This window comes from Dromiciops gliroides, chromosome 2 (genome assembly GCF_019393635.1).
Source record: "Dromiciops gliroides isolate mDroGli1 chromosome 2, mDroGli1.pri, whole genome shotgun sequence".
NCBI classification, from domain to species: domain Eukaryota; kingdom Metazoa; phylum Chordata; class Mammalia; order Microbiotheria; family Microbiotheriidae; genus Dromiciops; species Dromiciops gliroides.
The window spans coordinates 151,595,188-151,609,587 of record NC_057862.1 but is presented as its reverse complement, the minus strand read 5'-3'; the positions used below and the strand labels follow the sequence as shown (position 1 = coordinate 151,609,587).

Below are 14,400 nucleotides of genomic sequence, written 5' to 3'. Positions count from 1 at the left end.
TGTTTAGTTTTTTAACCACTTGATCACCAGCACTGTTGTCACAAGAAATAGGAAACTATGCCAACTGGAAGCCTTTGATCTTGAACACACACACACACACACACACACACACACACATATATATATATGTACAGGTTGTATATATATGTGTGTGTGTGTGTGTATGTGTGTGTGTGTGTATGTACAGGTTGTCTCCCCCATTAGAATGTAAGCTTCTTGAAAGCAGGGGTTATTATTTTTTTGTCATTGTATCCTTAGTGCCTAGTACAATCCTAGCATGCAGTAGCTGTAGGAGCTTATTAAATTATTGTTGATTAAAGATATCCATAGTTGATATTCACAATATATGAATTTGAAATAACATTACAAAAATCTTTAATATGACACAGGATATCTGAGTAAAGAAGAAATAGAATTAAACGGCAAAGATTTCTGCATGTGTTTCCTGACTATGCTATTGCTTTTGCCATAATTAGCATTGCTATTGGTATTATTCTCTTATTGTGGAATAGTGCAGCAGTCTCTCAGCATTTCCCTTTAAATACTTCTGGGGTCATAAGTGAAATTAAGTTTGGTTCTCATTTACCTCATACCAGCAGTTTGGTTGGTTTGCAGCTGCAGAACTGCTGGGGCCCTTTTTATTTAATTTGGCATCCCTTCCTGAGCAGTACTAAGACCTACTTCAATGAGTCCATTGGGCTTCACTATAATTCCAAGGCTGAACTGGTAAAGTTTGCTGTAGAGATGCCCAGGTAGAACTGCAAAGGGGAGGATAGAACTCACAATAAAGGAATTCTCACCCAAATTAATGCCTTGACTATTAACTCCTTAATTCCCCCAATCCATATAAGCTTAATTTTTTTAAAAGCCTATCATGGACTTGACATAATGGCATGACTGACATTGAAGGTAGGGAATGACAATAGGGAATATTAGATAACGTTCAAATTTGGTGGGAGTAGGGAAGAAGAGAAAGTTGAGGGTTTTTTTTCTTTTTCTGCATTTTTTCCCAGAAGATACTTGGCCAAGATTCTATGTTAGATCATCAAACCTGTAAATGCCAATTAAATTCACATTTTGTGAATTCTACTTTTACATCCAAAGTAGAAAACAGCTAGAACTGTTTTGCTCTCCAGATTTTCAAGTGCTTTGATGATGATCTTTTATGCAGGAATGAGGTATTTTAGGTCAGGTAGAAAGACAGAATTTACTTGTGGTGGAGACTGTTAGATACTGGAAGATAGCAATAAGGTTAGGTACAAAAATCTCTGGTTTTGATGATCTTTACAGAGTATTTTATAGGTTTGTTTTCTCTGGCTATCTAATCTGTATTTAGGAAGAGTTTAAGTGTGATCTGGCAGAATTCGTGATTCTCATGTGTCTCTCAAATAGAGTTCTGCCAGAGTAACTTTGTTACAGAAAGGTGGTGATGTTCTCTTTCAAAAGGGGAATTCCTGGGGGGAGGATTGTTACAGATTTAGAACTGAAAAGGACCTTAAGAGGCCATGTAGTGTAACCCTCTCATTTTACAAATGAGGAAACTGAGGCCCAGAGAGGTTAAGGCATCTGCCCAAGATCATACAGGTAGGGAGTAGCAGAGCTGGGATTGAAGCCCAGTCTGTTTGACACAGATATATCTCACTTTCTACTCACATGGTGCTGTTTCTAGATACACAGAAGGTATCCCTATTGAGGGTGGTGGAATGGTATATCTTATATACTCTAGCCCTTTTACAATAGAATCCCATTATAATGGAAAGAGAGCCGACTTTGGAGTCAGGAGACTAGATAGGTGTAAGTAAAGGCTGATCAGTCAGTCAAGCAAGAGGGTAAGCAATCAACAAACATGTTAAATGCTACCTTGTACTAGGGACTGTGCTATGTATTAGAGATTCAAAGATGAAAATAGTTCCTGTCCTCAAGATTCTTGTATTCTGTGTGGGAAAATAACATTTATTTATTTCTGTGTTGGGATATAAAGAGCTAGGTGGGCAGTAGATAGAGCCCTGGATGTGAAGTTAGGCAGTTCTGAGTTCAAATGTGGCCCCAGTCATTTACTAGCAGTTTGACCCTGGGCAGGTCACTTAACCTCAGTTGGCCTTAGTCTTCTCATCTATGAAATGAGGATAATAATAGAATTACTAATAACTTACTAGAGTTGCTGTATCAAATAACATAATATTTGTAAAGCTCTCAGCACAGTGCAAGGCAGACAGTTGTGACAAATAAGTGTTTATTTCCTATCTTCCTTATTTCCTAATTTGGGGTTTCATTAAGAGATGCAAAATGTCCAGGATTAGGCAGGTGACAGTTGAGCTGTACTTAATTTACAATACTGATAGATTATATTCAATTCTGGGAAACACTGTTTTAGGAAGGACATAGGCAATGCTCAAACAGGAGCCAGTGGGATAGGGAAGGACCCTGAGTCCATGCCATATTAGGATCAGTTGAAGAAATTTAGGAGATTTTGGTTTGAAGAAGAAAAATTTTACAGGGACATAGTCTATAGCTGCAAAGATCTAAAGAGATTTCTTATGAAAGAGATATTAGATTTCTTTTGCTTGGTCCTAGAGAGCAGAACGAGGAACAATAGGTAGAGGTTGAACAGAAGCAAATTTAGGTTTGAGATAAGGAATAATTGCCTAACAATTAGAGCAAGGGATTCTTGTTCACGTATGGGTTACACTACATGACCTCTGAAGTCTTCCAACTCTGAGAGTCTGTGATTCTGTGATCACAGTCCTTTTGAACTCTAAAATCCTACGATTTGAAGCACAATTTTATTATATCAAGTTATCAGATAGGTTTAGAAACATTTGTGGTTGCTTTTTTAACCTATTGTTGGTCATAGCCATGATTTATGCGGGGCCAAGTCCTTGAAGGATTAAAACCCTCAATTGTAAAGATGTTCCTATGGGGATAAAAATGTAATGTGCTTTAAAACAGTTTCCAGGGACACACTGCAATAAAACTCAAGGACCATTTATATAGATTAGGTCTGCTGCAGGTACATGGTAAATCCATTATTTAAGCCAACTTGATGTAGCCCACCTCATTAATAAGGTTTTAAAAAGTATTACTTCAAGTTACCAGTAAACAAAGAATGTGAATGATGTGAGTTGCTACCATGTATAAGGCACTGGGCTGAATAGACATGGGCAAGGGACTACAGTCTAGTGGAAAAAGTTTCATTACTGGGTCTTGCAGTTTTTCCTTTAATCTGCTAGGGTTCCACAGTCATTCCTATCTTGTTCCCCTCCTGAATTTTAGCCAGAATTGCTGGGCATTAAGGAAGTATTGAGCATCCATCATTTAATCCTTCCCTTTAAACCTATTCCTCAATTCCTGGTCAAAACTGCCTCTCTCCCCACCCCACCTCTCTCTGTCTCTCTGTTTTGTTTTGTTTTTGTGGGGCAATGAGGGTTAAGTGACTTGCCCAGGGTCACACAGCTAGTAAGTATCAAGTGTCTGAGACCAGATCTCAACTCAGGTCCTCCTAAATCCAGGGCCAGTGCTTTGTTCACCAAACCGCCAAGCTGCCCCTCAAAACTGCCACTCTCACAAAAGGCTTATGTTCTAAACCCTGTCACCAAGCCTTCCATTCATGATCTTGCTGCTTTCTCTTGGTCTTTAGCTATCTATGCCCTTTCCTTCAATCTCACTGGCTCATCTTGCAATTTAACCTAGTTTCTCTTGAGAAAAAAAAAATGTATCTCTTTTACTCATTGTTGGCTCCCTGGACATCTATTTGCCTATCAAATAATTTTCTCTTAGTATAAGCATTAATCTATCTAAAACCAATTTATAATATAATTGCTCCAGGACAAATTATACAGGATTACATTTGAATCTTAATATGTTTTCGGGGAATGATTTTTGCTATGACCTATCACAGATAATCCTTGGACCAGAAGATTTATAATTTAAATAATTTGCCATTTTATAACCTATAGAACAATTTCTCTTGTTAGAACGGGGACTGCTAGTCTATCTACCTGTCCCTAAGTGTTTTGATCAATGTGTTATTTTAGAAATCATGGAAAACTACCAAAGTATCATCATGTTACCTATAGACATTCAATAGAATTGATATAGATGGTAACAGAATTGTCTGCCTTTGGAGTAAACCCTAAACTCTTGGCTTAAACTTATGAATAAGAAAATGCCAAATTATATATATATATATATATATATATATATATATATATATATACTATACAGAGGTGAGTCAGATGGTTAGGTTAGGATAGTTTTGGTAATAGTACCATAGCCAGAAGGCTTCCATCTTGCAGACTCTTGAAATAAAAACTCACTTTAATTTTCATTTTCATTTAATTTTTATTTTCATAACTTGGAAAATGTTAACTGTAAATTGCCACCTGAAAAAAAGGAGACTGAAGCTACTTTTGTTTAATCTTACTAATCTTATTGAGAGGTGTATGACTATTTTTACTTGATGAAGGCTCCTTGCCCCCTGCAAGAATTCCTGCAAGAGATAATTAAGAGATACTCCATTTAAAATAACTCTAAGGAGCAGCTAGGTGGTGCAGTGGATAGAGCACCAGCCCTGGATTCAGGAGGACCTGAGTTCAAATCCGGCCTCAGACACATGACACTTACTAGCTGTGTGACCCTGGGCAAGTCACTTAACCCCAATTGCCTCACACCAAAAAAAAAATAATAATAATAATAAAAAATAACTCTAGATAGTATAAAATACCTGGGAGTAAACCTGCCAAAACAAAACTAGGAAATATATGTGTGTGACTTTGCACAGTCCTCCCTCATTTATACATATATATATATATATATATATAATTTCTATATAGCATCAATATATAAACAGAATTTATATAAAAATTAAATTTTCATTATTTTATATATATATTTATATATACACACATATGTATATATGTGTGTATGTATGTATATAAATTTTTATACAAATAAAATCAGATTTAAATAATTGGAGAAATATTAATTGTTCATGGCTAGGCAGGGCTAATATAATAAAAATGACAATTTAACCTAAACTAATTTATATATTCAACATCATCCCAATTAAATTACCAAAAAATTATTTTACTGAATTAGAAAAAAATAATAATAATAACATTCATTTGGGATAACAAAAAGTCAAGAATATCAAAGGAACCAAAGAAAAATGTAAAGGAAGGAAGTTTAGCATTATAAGATCTTAAACTATATTATAAGGCAGTTAATTATTAAAACTATGGCTAAGAAATTGAAAAACAGGTCAATGCAATAGAATAAGCATACAATTTATTGCAGTAAATAAATATAGTAGCCTTGTATTTGACAAGTGTAAAGACTTAAGTTTTTGGAATAAGAATTCATTATTTTGGTTTTAAAAAATTGTTGGAAAACTGGAAAGCAGTTTTTTTGTGTGCCTGGGAAATTGTGCATAGACAAATATCTTACACCATTTACCAAGATAAGGTCAAAATGGATACATGACTTAGATATAAAGAAAGAGATTACAAGAAAATTTGAAGAACATGGAACATATTGCTTATTAGACTTATGGATAGGTGAACAATTTATGAATAAACAAGAGATAGAGAGAAGACTGAGGTATAAAATGTATTATTTCAATTACATTAAATTTAAAAGGGTTTGTACAAATAAAACAAATATAGACAAAATCAAAAGGAAAGCAAAAAATTGGGGGAAAAATTTTATAGACAGTTTCTCAGATAAAGATCCCATAACTCAAATATATAAAGAACTTTGTCAAATCTATAAGAATACAAGTCATTCCTCAGTTGATAAATGGTGAAAGGATATGAACAGGCAGTTTTCCAATGAAGAAATCAAAACAATCTATAATCATATGAAAAATGCTCTAAATCATTATTGATTAGGAAAATGCAAATTAAAACAACATTGAGATATCATTTTACACCTATCAGATTGGCTAAAATGATTGAAAGGGAAAGCAACAAATGTTAAAGGGGATGTGGAAAAATTGTGACACTAATTCACTGTTGGTGGAACTGTGAACTGATCCAACCATTTTGGAGAGTAATCTAGTATTTTATGCCCAAAAGAGTTATTAAACTGCTTATACAGCAATTGACCCAGCAATACCAATAATAGGTCTAATTCCAAAGATGATAAGGCAAAAAGGAAAAGAACCTATATCTTCTAAAATATTTATAGAAATTTTGTGGTGGCAAAGAACTGGAAATCGAGGGGATGCCCATCAATTGGGGAATGGCTGAACAAGTTGTGGTATATGATCATGATGGAATATTACTGTGCTATAAGAAATGATGAGCCCATTGATTTTAGGAAAACATGTTTAGAATTGCATTAAATAATGAAGAGTGAAATCAGCAGAACCAAGAGAATATTGTATACAGTAACAGCAATACTGATTTAAAAACAACTTTGAGCAACTAAGTCATTTTGACTATTATAAATACCCAAATTAACACATGAAGAAAAATGCTAACTGCATCCAGAAAAATAACTGATAAATAGAATTATGTATAGAATAATTTTACATACACACATACATACACATATTTGTGTCTAATGGTAGCCATCTCTACAGTAGTGGGGGGGAGAAAAAAAGAAATTTACATGATAAATTTATTATGTATTTAAAAGGAATGGCAAGTTGTATATAGTAGATTACAGTTTTGTGTATATTGATCTTTTTATTAGTCTACTATGTTATGGAAATGCTTGTGTTGTTTCATAAATTTAAAATAAAATAAAATAAAAATAATTCCCAGGCACACAAAAAAGGCAATGTAGTACAACAGATAGAGAGATGGCTTTAGAGACAGGAAGATCTAGGTTCAAATGTTACCTTTGACATACACTGACTATGTGGCTTGCCTAGGGGTCACATATCTAGTATGTTTCAAAGAGAGAATTTGTACCTAGATATTTCTTTCTTTCTTTCTTTCTTTCTTTTGCGGGGCAATGAGGGTTAAGTGACTTGCCCAGGGTCACACAGCTATTAAGTGTCAAGTGTCTGAAGTTGGATTTGAACTCAGGTCTTCCTGAATCCAGGGCTGGTGCTTTATCCACTGCACCACCTAGCTGCCCCCACCTATATATCTGATTCAGTGCTACCCGCAACTCTCTAAGATTATGTTGTTGTGGTGGTTTGTCCTTCATTCTTGAAGAGAACCATGATGTCAGGTGATGTCATGACTTGAAGTGAATTTGGATTTAAATAAGGGAGAGCTGTGCAAAGTCACCAACCTCACTCTCTCTTCCAGAGCCATGTTATAGGATAAATTCTACAACTCCATCAGTATAAAGGACATTCAATGTACCAATGAAATCACAAGTTTGGTTCCTCCCTTCAAAAAAAGAGTTCTAGGAATAATATTGTTGGAGGATTGTGACAAGGAGCAGCAAACATATTCATACAATATTTATTCAAAAAGTAGATACAGGGGCAGCTAGGTGGCGCAGTGGATAAAGCACTGGCCCTGGATTCAGGAGTACCTGAGTTCAAATCTGGCCTCAGACACTTGACACTTGCTAGCTGTGTGACCCTGGGCAAGTCACTTAACCCCCATGGCCCTGCAAAAAAAAAAAAAAAAAAAAAAAGAAGTAGGTACAGCTTTATAACAAAAGGGAGTGGGAAGAGAGTTTTCCCATCAATGCTAAAAGAGAATCCAAGAATAAAGTTAATTCAGAACATCATCTACACAGCACAGAGAAGGCAGTTAGTTCATTTCTGGTGCTTCCCATGAAATCAACTATCACTTCCAACCTTACTTCTATATTTTTTGTTGAGGATTTTTTGCATACTGGTTAGATTCAATATCTTCAATCTAGTGGTAACTCTACCTATCCAACCTCATTTCTTGATATTTCCAATCTTACCATCTCCATTAGTCCAATACTCATTTTGTTCCACATACCTCTTGGCTATTGCTACCTTTAGGACTTTGCTTGTGTTTTACTAGTAATGATGTCTATGAAGCACTTTAAAGTATGTGAAGCATTTTGAAAATTACATGATTTATTCAGTCCTCTCTTAGTATTTACTATGGCATTGTGCACATAATAGGCAAGTGATAAATGCTAATTATGTAAATAAATTTCATAGAATATTAGAATTCAGAGTAGAAAGTACCTTATTCATCATCTTTTCTAACCCCTTCATTTTGAAGATTCAGCAATAGTGATGATTGAGGGGTTGGAAAACAAGTCCTATGATGGGAAGTTAAATATTTGGGCTATTTCAACTGAGCAATTTAATAATGCCTTTTCTTTAAGAACTCTTGCCTAAGGGATAAAGGCCAGTGATTGTAGATATCTAATGAAGACAAAACAAATGAAAATGCTTAAGTGTGTGAATGAATGAATGAATTAGTAATTAAAGTTTACAGTCAAGTTCAATTCTTTTTTTTTTTTGGTGTCAATTCTTAAACTGTATATAAAAAAACCATCAAACTAAGTTATACTGACACATTAATGACAAAAAACAAATATCATGACAAAGGACTTTTTCCTAATGTGTCTGTAGCTGATTGGATAAGAGAGTTCAGGTGGTAGGAAAGCAGTTACTAGGAACACTCACAGTAAAGTCAGAAATACAGGGAGGCCAAGAATCATGAATCATCTTACTCTACTCTGGAATAATCCTGGTAAAGTAATTTTGTTTCCTTCTTTTGAAATACTGAAAGGTATCACAAATAAAAAGTATCCCATTATTTGTTGGAGTATTTATTTTCTTTTAATAACAAGTAAAGTTCAGAAAGTCACATTTTAGCCAGCCCTGTAAACAAAACTGGGACCATGCTAAGCTTCCTATCTTACTTTATGACTCAGGGACCATAAAGGCTGACAATATGAGTCCAGTATGGCTGTCCTTTTTGCCAGCATGGAGTTGATGGAAAGGGGATGTGAAAATGGAGGAGAACAGACAAAGAGCTTGCCATCATGTACTCAGAAGATTACAGCAAGGAAATGTTGGACTATAGATGAACTAATGCAGAACCAAGTGGACAGAATAAGGAGAACAATTTACCTAAGGGCTCACCACCTAAAAAATACTCTCTGGAAAGGTAAAGACACTGTGTGGAACTGTGGAACAGATATTTCATTCTCCCCTCTGATCAGTGCTTTTTGTACAATGCACAGGTCTCCTAGGGCTTGGCATTCCTTTGTCCTTTCAGCGGATGAATCCTCTTTTTTTTTTTTTTTGATTAAAAACATTTTATTTAAATTTTGTATAAAGGAACAATCCAAGGTTCTCCAAAGAACTGTGCCCAAGAGATGGGTATGATGACAAGTTGTTGAAGATGGGAAGTGGCAACTCCAGACTGGGAACTCAAGTATTTGGAGAAATAGAAAGGAATTAGATTTTTAACTCCTGGGTTTAAGGGTCCACTGGTACTCAAGTATTTAGCCTGGTCCTTCCTGTAAACCTCGGATCCTTCTGGGCAGTTGAATGAATATCTTTGGGATACAGGGTTTACCCTCCGGGCATGTATGGAGAGGAGATAGGCATCTTCAAATAAATGAGTTATAAATGCTTCTGCTGCCTCCTGTAGGGCCAGTAGGGCCAGAGTTTGCCAATAATAGTCCACTCCTCGAGTATATCTGAGGCATATTTCTCTAACTAGTCGACCAAAGGGTGCCTTACTGATCAGCAGGTTTGTGCTTTTCTGTAGCTTGTGGATCTCCCTAAGAATTCCTTGGCCTCGTCTACCGGGAAAGCGATGGCGATGAGAAGAGCCTGCGGGGGGTGTGGTGGAGGTGGAGACGCGGGGCCGAGACGGGGTCCTAGGGAGCTTCTTTGGGGTGGTTTTGCGGCGAACCGGTTTCATGGTCCTGCCTGCGGTTTGGAGGGCACGGGCAGTCCAGGGGAAGGGAGGTGGTCAGATGAGGGAGCCGAGCCGGGGGAGGCTAGAGGAAGGCTGGGAGGGTTGTGCTTGGACTCAGTCCCTCAGATCCGGAGTCAGTGGCTGCATTTCGGTAGGTGCCTCTAAAACACTGCTCTAACGCCTACAATTCAAACTGCGCGCAGCGACCCGGATGAATCCTCTTGATGATGGCCATGTTCTCCTCTGAGAACTGGTATCATCACATGGAGCATCTTCTGCTGGGCCACTGACACCAGTTCAGAAACTCCCAAGCTCTGGAATTTAGGAGGTTACTGCTAGAGCTAAAAATATATGTTTCTCAGGATCACTGTTCATTGACCCAGAATCAGGGAAAGAAGCACAAAACAGGAGGTAGCCAGAGACTTGAGGTCTAGTTTCAGGTTCACTTAGGTTAAGTATATAGTCTCACTGCCACCTACTTGTAGCCATCATAGTCACTGAGGATGGGGAGGTGTGAGTTGTCCTCCTTTTGCTGGAAGTTCAAGGGAGGGCTGTCGGACTGCCAAATCTACATGCTTAAAAAGTTAAAAGACAGAGAGGTGAAGCCTTTGTTCTGTCCTTTTATATTCTACTTAAGAGGGTAGCTTTTGGAGTTCAATCATGAACCACCTTCAAATAGCCAAAATGCAAGGTGAGAAACTACAATGGAGGCATGGCCCTACCATCACTGCCACCTCTATGGCTGGACCATGTGTCTACTCTAAGGGGCCAGAGTCCCTTCATGCTCAGCTTTGTGGGAAGTGCTCCCCAAGTTCTGCCACTTTTGTTTCCTCAGTCTATCTTGGGGGAGTGTGGCTGTCCATTTATTTCCGTTTCTTTACCAAGTGAATCATATCAACCTTATAGCCAATCCAGTTGACTACAAGAAAATAAATTAAGGTTTATAGGAGGGTGGGTTTACAGCTAGAAGGGATCTCAGAAACGATCCAGTACACTTTACAGATGAAGAAATTGAACCTTTGAGAGACCGATTTCCTCAACATCACAAAGGCAATAAGTATCAAAGGCTACTTTTGACACCAAATCCAGAATTCTTTCTACCATCTCATGTCACCTCTTCCACCTCTTTTCAACCCCACCTAAGAACTGCAGTCAGTGCGGTGACCATACTCTTCTTGTCCTGAAATACACCCAAGACATCAATTTGTGTGTTTTTTTTCCATTTTAATCCAGAAACATGTAGTTTCAAGAGCCAGAAAAGGTCTTAGGTATACATCCAGGATTAAAATATCATCTAGGCATTTTCAGATGAGGAAACTGAGGCACAGAAAAATGAAGTGTAGTTCAAAGTCATATTAGTTAGAAGAATTGGGATAAGAGTTTAGTAGCAAAGGTCAACTACTTGTCCCTACGAGGTGCCCATTCAGACAGTTGGAGTCTTTTTTCAACTTATGAAATACTTGCCTTCCTTCTTTCCTTTCTTCCTTCCTACCTTCTTTCCTTCCTTCCTACCTTCTTTGCTTCCTTCCAACTTTCCTTCCTTCCTTCCTTCCATTCTTCATTCCTTCCTTTCCTTCTTTCTATCTTTCTTTTTCTCATGTGTTGGCTATATCTAAATAGTGCAATGAAGAGAGAGTTGGCTTCCAAGGCAGGAAGACCTGGGTTCAAGTTCTGCCTCAAACAAACATACTAGCTGCACGATCTTGGGAAAGTCACATAACTTTTCAATGCTCTAGACCAAAAGTGTCCAACTCAAATAGAAAGAAGCCATTAACGTTATATGAAGATCCCTATGGACTACATTTTGTTGTTGTTGAGTTGTTTCAGTTGTGACCCCATTCGGGGTCTTGCCAATTCCTTCTCCAGCTCATTTTACAGATGAAGGAACCAAGGAAAACAGAGGGAATGACTTGCCCAGGGTCACCCATCTGTGGGTAACTGAGATTGGATTTGAATTCAGGTCTTCCTGATTCCAGACCCAGTGCTCTATCCACTGTACCACTTAGATGCCCCACATTATCTGTGTTCTATTGCATGTTTATTTATTTATTTTGTTAAAAATTTCTCAATTACATTTGTGTGTGTGTGTGTGTGTGTGTGTGAGGCAATTGGGTCACACAGCTAGTAAGTGTTAAGTGTCTGAGGCCAGATTGGAACTCAGGTACTCCTGACTCCAGGACTGGTGCTCTATCCACTGCATCACCTAGCTGCCCCTCAATTACATTTTAATCTGTTTTCCACTCAGGATTGTTGCTCCACACAGCCATAGAACTCCTCTGCTTTAGGCAGCTCTCAGATGCTGGCCTGTTTGGGTAGAGGGATTTTCCTCACCTGGGATCTCCCTATGTGAATAAAATCACAAGCCCAGTCCTTATTCCTATTCCACTCCTCCTTCTACTGAAGGATATTCAAAGTTATTGGGACAGCTATGTGACACAGTGCATAGAGCAGTGGATAAAGTCAGGAGGACCTGAATTCAAATCCTCCCTCAGACACTTGACACTTACTAGCTATGTGACCCTAGGCAAGTCACTTAATCCCGATTGCCTCAAACATCTGGGGCCATTTCCAGTTGTCCCAATGTACATCTTGCCACTGGACCCAGATGACTCTGAAGGAAAGAGTAAGATTGGTGACCTTGCACAGCCCTCCTTCACTTAAATCCAATTCACTGCAACTCATGACATCACCTTCTGATGTCATAGTCTTCTTTGAGAACAAAGAACAAATGACAATATTCAAAGTTATTACTTCAGTGCTGAGACCTGAAGTTCAAATCCAGCCTCAGACACTTACTAGCTATGTCACTCTGGACAAGTCACTTCACCCTGTTTACCTCTGTCTCCTCATCTGTAAAACGAGCTAGAGAAGGGGCAGCTAGGTGGCACAATGTGTAAAGCACCAGCCCTGGATTCAGGAGGACCTGAGCTCAAGTCTGGCCTCAGACACCTGACACTAGCTGTGTGACCCTGGGCAAGTCACTTAACCCTCATTGCCCTGCCCCCCCAAAAAAGAAGAAGAGCTAGAGAAAGAACTGACAAACACTTCAGTATCTTTGCCAAGAAAACCCCAAATGAGGTTATGATGAGTTAGACACAACTGAAAGACAACTGAAAACACACACACACACACACACACAGACCAGAGGAAAGTAGAGAAAGAAAAAGAACTAAATAATCAACCTACAAATATTTAGAAAAGTCCTATCATGTGCAAGGTATCACAGTTCAGTATTGTAAGGTATGTATGGAAAATAGTTTAAAAGTAGGTTCCTGATCTCAAGGATTTTATAGTCTATTTGGGAGAAGAAAAGTTAAACAGAAATAGAAAGAGAGCTTGAAGATCATTTAGCCCAGCTCTTCAGGATCTAGGAATGACTCAATAACAACCAAAGGCAACAAAACCAAGAATGGTACCAGAGAGTATATTGCCAGATGAGTGATCTGGGCTGGGCTGGCCAACTCTTGAGGCATAGGACCACTAACCCCCCTCCAAGGTTTATCACAGAAATCCTTTGTTCCTCTGAAAATGTGATCTGATTAACAAGTCTTTGTAAAAAGAAATCAAGAGGGGCAGCTAGGTGGCACAGTGGATAGAGCACCGGCCCTGGAGTCAGGAGGCCCTGAGTTCAAATCTGGCCTTAGACACTTAACCCTAACTAGCTGTGTGACCCTGGGTAAGTCAAAACCAAAACCAAACAAAACAAAAAATCAAGACTTAGATTGTAGTCCTGATAGTGTTAGAAAGTTAAACAGCTTGAGGGCCCTGGGATAGGCTATAAGGGCTTGGAGTTCAGAGAAGAGGAAAAATAACTAGGGGCCTTCTTTGTCTGGAAAGTCTTTGAATGAGGAGATGAGGCAAACATATGATATTTAAGCACAGAGAAAAATCAAGAATCAAACCAGTCTGAAGAAACTTGGAAACTCCTCACCAGCAGGGAGCTTTCTTCTTTTTGGAGCTGAGTTGTTTTTTTCATTGTCTTAAAGTCAACTTCTATTTATACATGGTCTCCAAAAAGTAATATATTATTATTATTGACTATATTGTCCTGGATGTGGCATTTTAAAAAACCAAATCACTCTTAGAGGGAGTGCCAGCTTGTTTTTTACACTCAGGAGGAGGAGAGAATGAATTTAAAAGGCTACTGTGCATGCCATTCCAATCCTTGGGTAACAACTGCATGTGATAAATAGGATATGGCATCTCGGAATGCCCTTAAAGCTATTTTCTTTTGTTCACCTAATTTAATTTACCACATACATGCTCCTAGAAAAGGGGGTTCTAAGTTGCTGACTCTGCATTTCCTAAAACAAAATCAACACTTCTTCTTTAAACATGTCTCAAAGAAATTCCAGCTGGTAGTCTGCTGCTGGCTCCCCCAAATTCTACCTCTGTCAAAATTCTGCCATGGCAGGTGTGAGAGAGAATAGATGAAGAACTTCGGTGAATACCACATCTGTTTTTTGAAAGGGGAAAGAGAAGCAGCACAGAAGGAAGTAGAAGAGATAATTGCTGGCTTGAACTACAATACATTTTACTTGTGGGCAAGGGGCCAGCTTACACCAGGCAGAAT

At 38.1% G+C, this 14,400-nt stretch overlaps 1 protein-coding gene across 1 annotated transcript; it reads right to left on the bottom strand.

Moving 5' to 3' along the window:
• Positions 1-9,405: 9,405 nt before the first annotated feature.
• On the bottom strand, positions 9,406-9,830 carry LOC122740798 (histone H3-like centromeric protein A). Its single transcript, XM_043983516.1, is given in 3 exon segments — positions 9,406-9,456; positions 9,458-9,475; positions 9,477-9,830. Coding segments are annotated over 3 exon segments (423 nt in total).
• Positions 9,831-14,400: the final 4,570 nt, after the last annotated feature.